The following is a 16,660-nucleotide window of genomic DNA, read 5'->3' as shown; positions in this document are numbered from 1 at the left end:
GTCTTAGGTTTTAGCAAGGTCACTGGTTGCTCAGACTGTAGGGAGAGTAGGAGTGAAAGCTGTAAAGTAAGTGAGGAAGCAATTACAAAATTCAGTCAAGGTGATGATTGCTTAGACAGGGTGGTAGCAGCTTAGGTGGTGAGAAGTGATTGGATTCTGGATGTATTTTGAAAAGAGAGCTGACAGTATTTGTTGATAGTTATTAATTTTGGTATATGAGAGAAAGAGAGGAATTGAGGGTGATGGTAAGGTTTTAGGGCTGAGTAGGTAGATGGATATGGTTGCCATTTACTGAGCAAGTAGAGAATATTGTGAGTGGAGCAGGGTTTTTTTTGTTGTTGTTGTTATTTTTGCTCTTGGGAGGGGCAGGATAAGGGTTGTTGGAGGAATCAGAACTTTGGTGCTTGCTTGACATCCAAGAAGGAGTGTTGATAAAGCAATTGCATATATGAATCCTGGGATCAAGGGTGTGATATGATCTGGAGATATACATTTAGGGATTGACAGCATATAGATGATATTTAAGCTATGTGATTGGCTGAGATAAACTACGAAATGCTACTTAAGTGTGGTCAGCTGACTGGTGATGATCCATGAACTGTTTGTTACCAGTTTGCCAGGAGTTAATAAGTACAGAAATTTAGAGTAAGCAATTTGACATTGTTGTGACCTTCAGGCATTTGATCATTTTTCTGTTATTTCATATTTATTGTATTTTGCAATGGTTTGTGAATGGATGGAAATTTCACTTGGCCTGTCACCACAGCCAGTTTGAGAAGCACTGACCTGGTGAGTGAGTGAATCTAGATAGAAAAGTTATCTAAGGACTGAGCCCTGGGGCACTTCATGTTTACTTAAGAGATAAGGAGAATCCATTAGTAAAGAAGACTGAGAAGGACCATCTGAGTGAGGTTGCAACAAAACCAAGAGAAAGTGTTCGGTGTTTCCAAAGACACAAGAAGAAAGTGTGTCAAGGCTATGTAAGATGACCAGCTAAGAATTGATCTTTGGGTTAGTAATAGGGAAGACCAAATTGGTGACCTTGGCAAGTGACATTAATCAGAGATGGGTCCAAAGCTTGATTTGAATGGGCTCAAGACAGAATAGGAGGCAGTATTACCTATGTGTTATTTGTGTTAAAAAATATTTAACCTCAATCTAATGAATGAGGAAACAGTCAGGGAAGTTCAAATTGAGGGGATAATCTGTAGAAGTACTGGCCTGAACTCTTCAAAAATGTTGAAGTTGTAAAAGACCACAAACAAGCAAACACTAAGGATATGCTCTAGAGTATTGGAGAAAAGAGACTTGGTGAATAAATGTAATTCTTGATTAATTTTTGGTTGGATCCTGGATTTTAAAAAATAGTTGAAGGACATTATTGGGACAGTTGAGGAAATTTGAATGTGGACTTCCGTTAGGTGAAAATGTGCCAGTGTTAAATTTCCTTAGTGTGAAAATTGTGTGGTGGTTGTTCCTTATTCTTAGACCAAGAACATTAATTGTGGAAGTATTTGAGAGGAGGTATTATGATGTTTACAACTGACTTTCAAATGGTTCAGTTAACAAAAAATAAGTGTGTATATGTGTGTGTGTGTGTGTGTGTGTGTGTGTGTGTTAGAGCAAGAGAGGGAGAGAATGAGAGGAAAAGAGAATGGAGAGAAAAAAGCACATGTAACAAAATGTTAACAGTTGTTAATGGTAAGTGAAGGGTATATAGAGTTTCAGTGAATTACTCATGTTCCTCTTCTGATAATTTGGAGAGAAGGTAGTGAGTCTATACTATTGTTTCAAAGTGATTTGCTGAAAAGAGGATTTTAGAAATCAGGTGACACCTGGAAAGGTTATAGAGTTGAGTATTTTTTCCCTCTATTTTATAAATTTATTTATTTTATTTTATTTATTTTTGGCTGCGTTGGGTCTTCGTTGCTGCGCGTGGGCTTCTCATTGCGGTGGCTTCTCTTGTTGCAGAGCATGGGCTCTAGGCATGCGGGCTTCAGTAGTTGTGGCTTGCAGGCTCAGTAGTTGTGGCTTGTGGGCTTCAGTAGTTGTGGTTCTCGGGCTCTAGTGCGCAGGCTCATTAGTTGTGGGACACGGGCTTAGTTGCTTCATGGCATGTGGGATCTTCCCGGACCAGGGATCGAACCTGTGTCCCCTGCATTGGCAGGCGGGCGGATTCTTAACCTCTGCGCCACCAAAGAAGTCCCTTCCTCTTTTTAAAACATAAATAGGAGATATTACATCTTATTTGTATGTCAATGAAATTATCCAGTAGTGAAGGAGAAGTTGATGCAGGAGAGGAGAGAACAACTGCTGGAATATTCTTGAGTAAGCAAAAATGGAGGCCATCTAGGTACATGTGGGGGTATTGGCCTTAGACAGGAGTGTTGACAGTTTGTCCACAGTCGCCTCAGGTACCTCACTTTATTTGTAAAAGATTATGCATGTAAAGTGTATGGCATAGTGCCTTCAATTAAGCGCTCAACTATTTGTTATTGTTAAAGCGTTTAGTGCAATGCCTATTACTAGCAGACTTGGAAAAAATGGTAGTTGTTTTTTATTATTCTTATTATTAGCAGTCCATAATTACCTGTTAGAAACTGTAAATGCTTCAGAAAAACAAATTAGTTAAGATCCTAAACCAAGTTAAAAGAACAATAGCGTGCCTTAGAAGAGCCACAGGATATTCATGGTTGGCTTTGGTCACATTAGAGAAGAAAGCAACTAAATTCCAATATGGGGAATGAGAACATCCAGGCCTGCAACGATAAGGGCTTTGTTGGGGCAAGATTGGTTATGAAAGTTCTTTTGGCCTGGCTCATACCATTTATTTCAGATGTAGCTTCCCGAAATTAAATTGTTTTCATTTTTAGAAAGCTATTTCATGTTTAAACTCATCTGGGTATTTTTTAATGCATTAAAAAATCTAGTCTAGAATACCAGACCTAGAGGAGCTGATAAGTTTGTTGACAGTGTACATATCTGTAGAAAAAAATTTGAAAGAAAATGAAGTTCTAAAGCTATTTATATTTGTTTACCCAAGCCATAGGAATATTGTATTTTGCTTTTTCTCAATGGAAACAGCTCTGAATGACTTCCCTCGCCTGGCTCTGTGGAGGGGACCTCCTCTTGGCAATTCCTTTCACATAGGATTTTTTGTTTATTTGTTTGTGAATTTCAGCACCAATACCTAGACCCTACACTTAGGAGCTCAATGTAAATAGTGTTTATGTCTCTAGTTACCCAGAAAGTTAAGCTTTTCTAATACCTATTACAACTCAAGGTAATTGGCCTCATATTTCTTGAAATGTCTTTATTTCTTTGAGGCTGTGAACAGTCAGTAGAGGTAAAGAATGGACTGTAGGAGTGAAGAAGTAGCTACAGCACCTGTCATGCTCTGTGTGTGTGTGTGTGTGTGTGTGTGTGTGTGTGTGTGTGTGTGTGTTGCTATTGGTGGCCTTTATTAAACTTAAGAGTCCTTTAGGATAGTTACCTTTTTGCAGTGCTGGCTTACTCATTTGTTCAGTGGGCTAGGACATCAGATATTGGATGAAAGTAAATGCCAGGTGTCTGCAATGATAGGCAGTGTGCAGGGAGGAGTTCCTGGGGCTCAAGGATTTGCTGTATCAAGCTTTACCACTGTGAAACTGACATGTGAAACAGTGTCATGTACTTTCCCACTCTGATGCAACTTGATGGTATTCGCCTAGATGAATGCTTCTGGAGAATGTGCTAAAAAGAGATACCACCTGCTACACATAGTAAATCCTTTGTGTGGTGTCAGTGGTGCCTGATATAAGGCTTTAGTTTCTGTGTGGACTTTGCAAATCAGGAAATTTTGGTACCTGTAAGGACTTTGAAGACCTGAGTAATAGCTTTGTGTTACGTTTAGCAGTCTTTTTTAAAAATTGGGCTTATACAGGAAATGATCTTACATAGGTTCTCTACCTCTCCAGTGGGAAGGCAGGGATTGGCAGAGATTGGCAGGGATGAGCAACAGTTATTACTAATTTCCCAATAGGAACCATTTTGTTGTTAAACAATGGGCATGGTTTGTCAGTGAGCCATAAGTATGTGGACACAGACCTGAAAATGGAGAATTCGTGAGAACCTGTTTTGTTACCGTTATGTTGAAAATAGCTATCATTATGCTGATCATATGCACGTTTATGTCTTGACCTTGCAACTACCAATTCACTATAATGTACTTGGATATCTCAGAGACAGCTCATCCTTAGCATTTATAAAACCGAAGGTAGGAACTTTCCTGGTGGTGCAGTGGTTAAGAATCCATCTGCCAACACAGGGGACACGGGTTTGAGCCCTGGTCCAGGAAGGTCCCACATGCTGCGGAGCAACAAAGCCCGTGCGCCGCAACTACTGAACCTGTGCTCTAGAGCCCGCAAGCCACAACTGCTGAGCCCGTGTGCCACAACTGTTGAAGCCCGTGTGCCTAGAGCCCCTGCTCTGCAACAAGAGAAGCTACTGCATTGAGAAGCCCGCACACTGCAACGAAGAGTAGCTCCCACTCGCCGCAACTAGAGAAAGCCCACACGCAGCAATGAAGACCCAACACAGCCAAAAATAAAATTAATTAATTAATTAATTTTAAAAAAGAAACTCTTTATCAGATTTCATCTGTAGTACCTGTAAATTTGGGTGGATTCTTCTGTTTTCAGGGTCCTTAAAAATGTCCTAAGGGTCTTGGGTCTGCCAGGAGGTGATCTGCTGGACCCTATAAAGCCAGGTACCAGGCCAGTTTTCCTGGGAGGGTTTTGTATTTATTGACTCCAAAAAGTCAAACTTAGTTCTTTTAAAGTGGTTTGTTATACCTGATTAAATAAGTAGCATTCTCAAATATGACATCTTGACAAACATTTGGTTGCAGAACCATTTTTTACAATTTTATTTTAAGGGGATTCAATAAGGAAATTTAGTAAGACTTTCTCAAGTCCCATTGGGGATAGTCAGTGAGAATCAGATATGATTTAGAAATGTTTCCTTTTACAAAAGCAAATTATTAAGGATTTAGATAGCTTAAGAAGAAAGAGTAGGCTTCCTTATATATCCAGAAAACAGACTTTAAGACAGTATTCCAAACAAACTACAGTCATCCCTCATTAGTTCATTCAGTCTTAGTGTAATTAATTTTCATTTCACTGGATCTTAGGTTGGTAGTCTGCTTCTTGACTAAAAGAGCTCTGGAAATTCTGACTCAGTCCACTGGAATGGTCTGAAAGTTTTCCAGTTGTCCAAGTGATAGCATCAGAAGCCTGTACCCAAGAGTCTATTCTTTGAAGTGTCAAATAGTTTGAAATACCTGCTACAGTCCTTTTCCGTGGGACTCAGACAATTCTTTGTTGAAAACACAGATTTTGGCTTCTAGTTGATTATGGAGCCTTCATGCTAGCATCAGTGTAAAACAAAATCTCTTCATAAATGACAGAGACTTAAAAGAGCTGTGGTCAGTTTATTATGGACAATTTTTAAATGTGAAAGGTCTGATGAGAGTTTATAACAAGAATAATGCAACTAACAGGGAATTAAGTTGTTTCTGTAGCATGCAGAACAGAAAGAATAAAACCAATTCAAAAAAATATGGATGAACATAACTTTTACAGAGGAAAAATTCTTGATATATAACATAATAATCTTATGGCAGAGAACATACCAAGGCCAAACTAAGGATATCAAGTAAAAAGATTTAGTAAGTCTGCAGTAAATGCTGGACATTTATCAATATATTTTTATAAAATTCCATTGACCTAGAAGTTGCTAGATTTAGATTTTAAAAGTAAGGCTTCTACCAAGTAAGCATTTTAAATGATAACTGAAATTAAGACTGAAAACACTAAACTATTATTTCCTAAAATCTGGCAAAACACCATGAGGACTCATAAAACAGAAACACGTTGTGGGATAGCAAGGGCATTGACAAATCTCTAGGAACTTCCCATAATTATACAGTTTCTAGAATATTTATATTCATAGCATTTTAGCTGTACATATTTCAACTAGGGAAGGCTGAGCATCTTTTCTGATTTGACAACTTTTCCCATGAAACTCATCAATAGTAAAACATCAAACCAAATTATCTCTGGCATCTCTCTAAAAATGTGAAAGAACACTTTGTGATTTTTGCAGGAATGTTCTGGGATATCTCAAAGATATTTTTAGGTGGTAAGAATATACTGAAAGTTTTATTTTACTGTTTCTTATATTTAGGAAGTGATTTGGGGAAGGCTAAACTGCAAAGAGTTGTCAATGAAAACACAAAGATAAGAGTTTGGTGTTTGAAAAACAAAGCTGGTTACTTAACCAAGGTGACAATAAAATATTTAAAAATAAACATAGAAGGTAACACAATTTTGAATAACCTCAGCTTTTTCATGAGGAACCTTCTTTTGCGTGTTTTCTTAAATAACTAAGGACATAATAAGTCAGAATAAAGCCAATAAAGTTATTCTATTAAGACACAAAATATTTGCTATCTGGGCATTTTACATAGAAAAAAAGAATACACTTTAATAAGGTAGGTGAAGGCAATAAACAATAAACCAGGGAAACTGGCCCATCAAAGTTGAGCAGACTTGGCTAAGATTTTAATCAGTTCATAGCTTTTCAGACTCACGGCATGGTATTATAAACCATGGCAAACAAAAATCACTTCCCAACTTTTGTTCTTTATTATTCTGCTTCATATTCTGGAACATATTTACACTTTACTTGAGGACAGTTCTTAGGGTGTTGTCAGATCAGATTTAATTTTATAGTAATACTAAGATGATATTAACATGTAATGTGTTTATCATTGCTCTCTTCAAATGAATCAATAGATAAACATTTTTAAATGTCTGAGAGGTAATTAGATTTAGATGAAGTCCTGAGGGTAGGGTACCCATGATGGGATTAGTGTCCTTTTAAGAAGAGGGAGAGAGACCAGAAAGTACCTGTGGCTCTCCCCTTCCTCTCCCTCCCCCCTCCTCTCCCTTCCCCTCTCTCTCTCTGCCATGAGGACACAGTGAGAAGATGACTGCTGGCTACAACCCAGGAAGTGGGCCCTACAAGGAACCAAATCTGCTAGCACCTTGATCTTGGACTTCCCAGCCTCCAGACTGTGAGAAATAAATGTCTGTTGTTTAAGCCAAACACACACATACAAAACCTTTCAGTTTCCATTTGTAGCACAGTTATTATTGATAGTTATTACCCATAGAAATAAGCTCTTTGGGGGTCACCAAAAAGTTTTGCTTGATGAATTTTGAGAAATATATATGAAACTGCACAACTCAGATTGGGACTCGAACCTAGCCAGAGCCCAGACCGGGACTTGAACCCATGGGGCAGGACTCGAACCTGGCCAGAACCCAGGTTGGGACTTGAACCCACTGTCTTTTAATTGAGATCACATACCTGGTCTCAGGACTTAATGGAACTCAGGTTCTGTATGTCTTGTTGCAGAAAGAATTCAATGAGAGACAAAGTGATAGGTAAGAAATGGATTTATTTAGAGAGATAACACATTCCATAGACAGAATGCCATCTGTCTCAAAAGGTAAGGGTAGCCCCAGGGCATGGGGCTGTCTTGGAAAGTGAGAGCAGCCATGGGAGAAACACACTCCACAGACAGAGTGTGGGCCATCTCAGAGGCCCTGATATATGGGGTGGTTAGTTTTTATGGACTGGGTAATTTCATAGGCTAACAAGAGGGAGGATTATTCCAACCATTTTGGGAAAGGGACAGAGATTTATAGGAATTGGGCCACCGCCCACTTTTTGGCCTTTTATGGTCTGCCTTGAAACTGTCATGGCTCTGGTGGATGTGTCATTTAGCATATGCTAAGGTATTATGATGCCCATAATGTATTATGAGCGTATAATGAAGCACAAGATCTACGAGAAGTCGAATCTTCTGCCATCTTGGACCTAATCGGTTCTAACCAGTTTTTGTCATGTCCTTAAGGGCTATGTCATGCTTTTAGAGGTTGTGCCCTGCCCATTTTCCTCCTGTTTCATATACACCATGCAATTACCACCACAGCCAGGATACAGAACAGTTTTATTACCCCAAATATTGCCTGTGTAGTTTTGCAGTCAATTCTTCTTTCACCTCTTGGTCCCAGGCAATCAGTCATCTGCTTTTTGGCACTCTAGATGAGTTTTGCTTGTGGCAGGATTTCATATAAGTGAATATCATACAGTATCTACTCTTTTATATTTGGCTTCGGTGTTCCTGTTCATTTTAATACTTAGTATACCTTGTGTGAATAGACCACTCTTTGTTTGATGGATATTTGGGTTATTTCTGTTACTGACTTGAACTTGGGTATGCTTGCCCACCACACAGCAAAGCCAGTCTACGGACACTGACTGGGTTGTGGTGAAGGAAAGTACAGCATTTATTGCAGGGCACCAAGCAAGGAGAATGGGCAGCTCATGTTCTAAAAACACAAACTCCATGATGGCTTTCAGGAAAGGACTTTTAAGGCAACATTAGGGGTGGGATTGCAGGGTGCATGGTCAGCTCATGGACTGTCTTCTGATTGGCTGTTGGTGGTGAGGTAACAGGGTGATGTTTTGTTAATCTTAATCTTCAACCTTCTGGTTCTGAGCAGTCTGGGGTCTACCTGCTTGTGCTCAGCATGTAGTCACCATCCTCCACTTGGGTGGGGAGGTCTTAGTTCCTGCAACTCAAAGATATGCATTGGATTGTTATGTATATCCCTTAAGAAGGAGCTAGGACTCTGTTTTATTGCTGAACTATTGTTTAAGCTATTATTACTTTTCTTACTTGACTGCTTTTCCTTTGTTTCTGCATTCCCTTACTTCCCTAATTAGTAACTCCTTAAGTCTGCTCTTTGGAACTCAGGGAAGGCCTAGAAGACTAAAGCCTTTTTCTACAAACAAGAAACAGGGGACATGGAGAGGTCTGTCACCCAGAGGGCCCTACAGGGTCCTGCTTGTTTTCATTTACAGTTTTTAGATATCGTGAATAAAAGTGCTATGATATTCATATACAAGTCTTTTTTTTTTTTTTTTTTTTTGTGGTATGCGGGCCTCTCACTGTTGTGGCCTCTCCCGTTGCGGAGCACAGGCTCCGGAGGCACAGGCTCAGCGGCCATGGCTCACGGACCCAGCCGCTCCGCAGCATGTGGGATCTTCCCGGACCGGGGCACGAACCCATGTCCCCTGCATCGGCAGGCGGACTCTCAACCACTGCGCCACCAGGAAAGCCCCATATACAAGTCTTTTTATGGACATATGTTTTCATTTCTCTTGGGTGTATAGCCAGGAGTGGTCAGACCATAAAAACAGTATCCCAGTCATTGCTACTACCACCGTGGGAGTAACTTATCAGCCATAAACAAACCTAAAACAAAACTGAATTATATAGAGGAAAATTAAAATTAGAAAAGGAGAGACTAGGCCAACTTCAGATCGCCACTTCAGATTTACCTCTCAAATTCGAGAAAGAAATGCCTGGGCAGTCCACATGAGGTGCACTTCTTTCATGTGGCTCTGTGAGGTGAATCCATTGGACATTTTGGTGGAAGACTTCCAACACTGTTTAACAGGTAATTTTCCAAAAAAGATAAAATCATGGCTCTCATCCAGATATAAAATGAAAACATTTAAAGGTTAGAGAAAGACAGCCTCATCATTAAGGAGGGAAACAGACAGATATTACAACCAATTATGAATTTTTCCATTATCAATTTTATATGATTGAAAGTTGGCAAAATATTAAAGATGATAATTGAATTAATACTGCACCCATCTAGGTGTTCATCTGTTTGAGCAGTAAAGGCAAACAATTCATGTTATAAAAATGTCCATACTTTTCCTTGACTTTATTAGCAAAGCCACTATATTGTAATTAAGATCTTCTTATAAATTGTTTTGTTTTTATGTCAATTATATCACAAAGACTGGGAAAAGAGAGTGTAAAGTGTGTTGTTAAGAATTATATTGTTTACATATTGGAATGATATTTTGAATATACTAGGTTAAATATATTAAAAATTTTAAATTGTGTTATTTTGACAATACCAGCTTAATAGACTTTCTTGAGTCATTTTGTTTCTTAGATTTTTTTTCTTTAAATTAGAGGTTATTTGTTCTGCTGTAGCAGTAGAAATTGGAATTGGCAAAAAAGATTTCTTAAAAGCAATACATGGATTTAGAAATGAACCACGAACTTCACACATCAGACTTTGTAATGGAGTCTCATGGTAAATTATTGTTGTCACAAGATATTAAACAATATTTTAATATCACCTTATAAATTGCTGTCACTTATGTTGCAGTTTCACCATCTCTTAAAGCAGTAGCTAGGCAGCTGTATGACATGTCTTAAGATCTCCTTTGGGACTTCCCTGGTGGTCCAGTGGTTAAGACTCCGTACTCCCAATGCAGGGGACCCGGGTTCGATCCCTGGTCGGGGAGCTAGATCCCGCATGCCTCAACTAGAGATCCTGCATGCTGCAACTAAGTCCCGGCGCAACCAAATAAATAAATAAATATTAAAAAAAAAAGATCTCCTTTAATGTTTTCAGTGCTGGGATATTATAAAGAAAACCAAAAATAGCAGACTAAACCTTGATCTGTGGTGGTGCTAATAAAGTAGTCTATAGAAATCAGTTTGGGGTTATTTTTTGGTGAATCTTCTTCATAGTCATGCATGATGAACGTACTCTAAAGTAGCCCCCGTAGTCTCCTCCTCCTGGAGTTCATTTTTTTGTGTAATCCTACTCCCTTTGAGTGTGGCAGTACCTGTGACTTGCTTCTAACCAATGAAACATAGTAAGAGTGACAAGATGTCATTCATGTGGCTATATTATGGCATATAGGACTTTGTCTAGTTAGTAGACTTACCATAGAAACAGTCTGTACTGGCTTGGTGAAGTAGGCGGCTATGCTGGGAAAGCCCTTGTGACAAGGAACTACGGTAGCCTGTAGGAGCTGAGGTTGGCTTTCACTTGATATCCAGCAATAAGCTAGGGCCCTCAGTCCCATAGCCACAAGGAAATTAATTCAGCTAACTGCCTGATTGAGCTTAGAAATGGATTCTTCCCTAGCCAGTCTGCCATATAAGAATGCAACCTGGGTGACACATGATTGCAGCCTTGTGAGACCCTAAGCAGAGGACCTAGATAAGCTGTGCTTGAATTCTTGACTGACAGAAACTGTGAAATAATAAATGTGTGTTGTCTTAAGTGGCTGTTTGTGGTAATTGGTTATGCAACAGAAAATGAATACATCATGCAAACTTACTTTTTCCACTTTTTTGCTTTAATCTCCTTATATTTTATTGCAATGTTACTTTCATTGTATCTGCTATGTGGAATTTCTTTTGGCTAAAATATTTTTAATCTTTTAAAAAGTGAAAGAGCCAAATAGCCAAACTTAGATTTCTTTTTTTTTTTTTTTTGCCCTTCCTCCATCCTTGTCAAATGATAAATGATAACTGTATGTTTAGGTTTGTAAAAACCACCACATAATTTTCTGGGATGGTTGTACCATTTTATACTCCTACCAGTGATAGTGAGAGCTCTAGTTGGCCCACATCTATACTAACAATTGTTATAGTAAGACTTTAAATTTTAAGGCCAATCTAAGTGGGTGGATAGTGTTATTCATTGTGGTTTTAACTTGCATTTCTTGGATGAAAAGTGATGTTAATAATAACGACATAAAGCAACCAACATTTGTAAGTAATTACTGTTTACTAGATTCTATTCTAAGCACTCCACGCATAATAACCAAATGGTCCTCATCACAGCCCTATGATATATGTGCTGTTATTCCATTATTGTTGTTATTATTATTACTACTACTATTATTATTAAGTAGCCTGGGGTTGGGTATTGGCGAGTGGAGAATATTGAGTAGAAACTCAGGACCGTGGCCTTAACTGCATGGCCTCGGCTTGGGATGGAGATAGATCGCAGCTAGTCTGTTAGATGTGGGAGTGTGGGCTTCTGTGACTGACCCTCATATCATCACGAGACTTTCCCAAAGTGGGACCCAGTACTTGTTCAGAGGTGCTAGATTTCTGAGAGAGTGTTTCCATTTTTGTTATAGAGAACAGGGGATTCTGGAAAGGAGCTGTGAGAGCCAAATGACTGGGCTGGTACATGGAGAGGGAAAGTGAGTGTCTGTAGCTGCCAGGTGGGGTGGGTTTGCTTGGGTCATTAGAGCAGTGGCTTTCAAAGTTTTTAGACTATGACCCTCAGAAGTAAATAGATTTTTACACTGTAAACCATGACACATGTTTACACTTGTATATTATACATATTTCAATAACAGTTGTCACAAACACACAAATTTCACTAAATAATTCTTATCCTTAATCTGTGTGAAGCACTTCAATATTTTCTTTTCTATTCTATTTCATTCTGTTTCCCTTTTAAGAAAATATTGGTCCCGACTTCCTAACTTGGTCTCATGACTCACTAAAGAGTTGTGACCTGCAGTTAAAAAAGCACTGGTTGGAGTATGAATTAATCCTTTGAATGTTACCCTAGAAAACCAGTTTGACATACTTTGTTTGTCATCCAGGTGAATGAGAGGAGCCCATCAGAGTTGGCAGGTGCTCCGAAGCAGGGGACCAAGACTTTTTGCTTAATCTCAGCTCCCTTAGCTGTCAGTATTTAGCTCAGTAGTTTACTTGATCAATTGGCCAGGCTGCTTTTTGTCAGATGGTTTCTTATGCGTTTGCACTTATCTTCCTCCTTTAGATTGGGAGCTTGCCCTCCTGGGAGGGTAAGAGCTACAATAATAGCTAACAGTTCTGTAGCACTTCCTCTGTGCTAGGCAGTTTTCTGTTTTACATATATTAATCTTTACCACAACATACCTCTTAGGTACCTTAGTAATTTTCATTCTACAGATGGGCAAATCAAAGCATGCAAAGGTTCAGTGGTTTACCCTTTTTACAGTTCTTTTGCAGCTCACCTCACCTTACCTTGTATAACATCTGCCATATAAATTATTTCATTAATAGTTTCTGATGAAATTAAACTAAATAGTTTCTAGGCTTATTTTTCTTAACTTTCCTTATGGCTTTTTTTTTTCTTTTTACCACAAGGTTATTTAGGTAATTGGAGAGTAATAGAAGTTGAATTTAAAATGATGCTGGACTTAGTCTAAAGAAGGAGTACAGAGTTTACTTAAATTGGTCAGATTCTGAATTTGAATAATAACTATGCCTTGAGCCCCAACATTACAACTCTGTCATCCTCCATCAGGCCTGGGTTTGAGAATGAATAATGTTGCAGAAGTGCCCACATATTCTTAGCTCATTATTTACTGATTTGGGATCCTTAATATGCTTTGTTCCATTCCCCTGCCTGCTGCAACAGCTGTTATAGTCTGGCCCACGCCTCCTGAGTTAATAGTATTTCTGTCACAGTGTGAGTTTTCAAGTTGGTATGTGCAGTTTCTGCCAGAGCCTTTATTGTTGCCAGGTCTCAGGGTTGGAGGTTGCAGCTGATTTGTGGGGGAGGGGATTTGATGCTTGTCACTGAGGAGGAACAAGGTGCTCCCTGGGGCTCTGATTTGTTGCAGGCTGAGTGTGAATGATGTCAGGCAGATCAGAGGACAGCTGATTCATTTGGGATCTGGGACTCCTCACTCTGCCTCACTGCTGCCTTTTGTGGTCTTAGGTCTTTTTAAGGGGGGGTTCTGAAAATCATGTTTTTGAAGAAAAGTGCTTTAATTTTTCTCTTATATTTGGGAAGCCTTTGTAAGTTTCTTTTGGTTTATGACTGCATACCCCTTGTGTGAGAGAACTTCCTGCCAAGATTCCAAGTGTGAGAGGGCAAAAGCTTGAGTAGCCAGGAAAATCATGAAACGGAGGAGAGAGAGACTGGGAGCACCATGCCTGCGGATTCAGTAAGGAGGCTGGGGTCTCTGAGTGGAAACTGGCAGGTGTCAGGAAAAGAACTAATGCCAACTAACACGCCTTCATTTGCTTGGAAGAGACTCTGGTTTGGAGATGCCTGTCAGGAAGAGGGCTGAGCTGGCTTAATAGATTCAAGGTCAAAACAGTGATCCCTGGCAGAGGCATATGGGGTTTTCTAATTCTGAAAACTGAGTTAGATGTCTTTTAGTGATTCTTAAGTACTTGGGAAGCTGGGTTAACAGTGAAGATCCTTTTTTCCTGTCTTGCAAGCAAATGTGTATTTAAAGTTAGTGTCAAAGCCCCATGAATGTGAGAAACAAAGGGAAATGAAAGTATCTCTGCCTTTGACTAGAGAGAGTATTGTATTTCTGCCCTTGGCCTGTCAGCTCAGGACCTCAGATCTCTACCCTTGCAGATCCAAGCCTGAGTCTTTTAGGGTATGACCTGAATTTTATTTCTATGTTGACCAATATAGAAATAATACTTAGGTAAGGATTTTGAAGCTGGGGAATGGAAGAAGACTTCCACTTCAGGGTAGCTTTCCCAAGAGCTGCTCAGGCTTATTTAATGAAGAAGTACTGAGTGAATTGATCAGCAAATTAGGGAACCAGGGAAAGAAGTGCACTAGAATCCATGCCACCTCAGCGATCTGTCTTGAACTGCCTTTGCTGTAACTCACAGGGCAGAGGGAGAGCACTTCAGATTTTCTTCCCCTGAAGGGTAGTGGTTACGTGGAGACAGCATAGCTACTCAAGTAGGCAGACTTCATCAGTGGGCTTCCTTTGGGTCCTTGCCCTTCCGTGCTAGTGGATGCTCATTGATTGAACTGATGATTCTACCAGACCTTGGGAAATCAAACTTATTTGAAGTATATAATTGGAAGGATTGGCACACTTTAAAAAAATGGTTTAGCCCCACATTAAAACTATGAAGTAAAAGACCACAATAGAGAAGCTTCATCAACTAAAGTGTCATTTAAAGTAAAGATAACTTGTGAGCAAAATTGGAAAAATTTCAATTAAGTTTGTAGTTGAAGAAAACATAAGGGGTTAAAAATCATGCTCACCGAACATTAGTGTACTGGTAATTGTAATCATTGTATCTGTTTTAGTGACTTTGAATTTGGATTAGGAAAACTCTCCCTGAGGATCTAGGAAGTAGTTAAGGAAGACTCTCCCTGAGGATCTAGGAAGTAGTTTATCAATCACCTTTCCTTTTCCAAACAATCCTTTTTAGACTCTAGGCCCAGAGTCTAACCAGTCTGCAGAGTGGTAATTAAGAGCAAAAAAAGAATGAGATTTGGTTTTCATAGATTTTTTTATAATCCTTATTATATATTCATCAAATGGCTAAGCCTCGTCTTATGTGATAAGATTTAAGACTCCAGAATTTTGTAAAAGCAATATTATTCAGCTTAACAAGAAAAGTGTCTTGTTGTATGTTCTGATTAGCTCTAGCTTATATATACTGTTGACCCTTGAACAACACACTTATACCACAGATTTTTTTCAATAAGTATGTCCTAGGGTACTACACGATCCACAGTTGGTTGAACCTGCAGATGCAGAACCTCAGATATGGAGTGCCGACTGTGAAGTAGGCGGATTTCCAACTACGAGGGGAGTTGGCACCCCTAACCCCTGCATTGTTCAAGGGTCACCTGTACTAGGGAGCTGATTTTTTAAATTCTTTAGATGTTATTTAGAGCTCTTTAGCAAAGTGAAAATTCTTTTTGAAAGTGAAAAATTAATCAAAAATATTAATATTTTATTAAAAATTAATATTTTGCTTGTAATTTAAAAAATATGTTGAATTTGTGGAAATTTGGATATGCCTGTAATTTTAAATAGTTGTCTGCCGTCCACTTTCCTATCCTACTATATCCTCATATTAAATACTCATCTGAGAAATATACTGAAGCCAGCTAGAGGGATAGTACATAGGAAGGTGAAGATTTCCTTTGAATATATGTAATTAAACACAAGCAGAATGTCACCAAATCCAAACAGGCAGCAATAACAATACAGGAAACTAATATCATTTTAAAACAGGTGCTTATATGATACTTAATTTTTTTCCTATCTTGGAAATAAAATTGTAGTTAAATGTGGTATTTGTATAGAAAGCTATGCCACTACTATAGCAAATTAAATGCTGTGCATCTGTCAGTTCTTTTTCATCATCTGTGACAAGTCTATAAATGGTCAACAAAATAGAAATTCATATTTACCATCTGTCTGTTTTCAGTCTAATGATCTCACTTAATAGTCTTCTTTAGGACTTAACACATCAAGATGGTTAGATTGTTTTTAGGGGGAAGAAGTAACCTGCAAAACGAAAATTTAAATAGAAGCAAAATTTATTATAGAGTAAAGTAACGTTATTTGGTGTACTCCTTAGGCAAAAGTTAGCTAAGTAACTTGGTATTATTGTAACTGTAATCTAACAACTTAAAAACTATGAAGAATGTTTTACTTTTATTGACATACAAATTTTTCTAGGAAATTTTAGTCATTGAACACAAAATATTATCTACTGCTTGCTAATTGATGAGTTTTAGTAAATTTACAGTATTTTCCCAGAAGCCAATCTAAATACTTTGACTATCCAAAGCTTAAATTTTTGGTTTTAATTTTGTGGATTAAGTTTTAGACTCAGTGGTCATTCTGTGCCAGCGTTGGTACTGGGTATGATATTTGAGAATGGTTTTTGACCACTTACTTTTCTTGATCCTCTTGACTAAACTAACCCACC

At 38.6% G+C, this 16,660-nt stretch overlaps 1 protein-coding gene across 9 annotated transcripts in view; it reads left to right on the top strand.

The window, feature by feature from the left end:
• The window catches only part of MAST2 (microtubule associated serine/threonine kinase 2), a 201,080-nt gene that overhangs the window by 93,190 nt on the left and 91,230 nt on the right, over positions 1–16,660 (top strand). For 2 of the 9 annotated variants that reach the window (XM_060140189.1, XM_060140188.1), the window contains exon 1: positions 13,651–13,896. The exons of the other annotated variants lie outside the window; for them this stretch is intronic. In XM_060140189.1, the coding sequence (XP_059996172.1) occupies positions 13,850–13,896 (47 nt within the window). In that variant the 5' untranslated portion in view covers positions 13,651–13,849. Of the gene's footprint in view, positions 1–13,650; positions 13,897–16,660 lie in introns of those variants that run through there. 9 annotated transcript variants of the gene reach the window in all.

This window comes from Lagenorhynchus albirostris, chromosome 2 (genome assembly GCF_949774975.1).
Source record: "Lagenorhynchus albirostris chromosome 2, mLagAlb1.1, whole genome shotgun sequence".
Classification (NCBI taxonomy): Eukaryota; Metazoa; Chordata; class Mammalia; order Artiodactyla; family Delphinidae; genus Lagenorhynchus; species Lagenorhynchus albirostris.
This window is presented reverse-complemented; position numbering and strand designations above follow the sequence as displayed.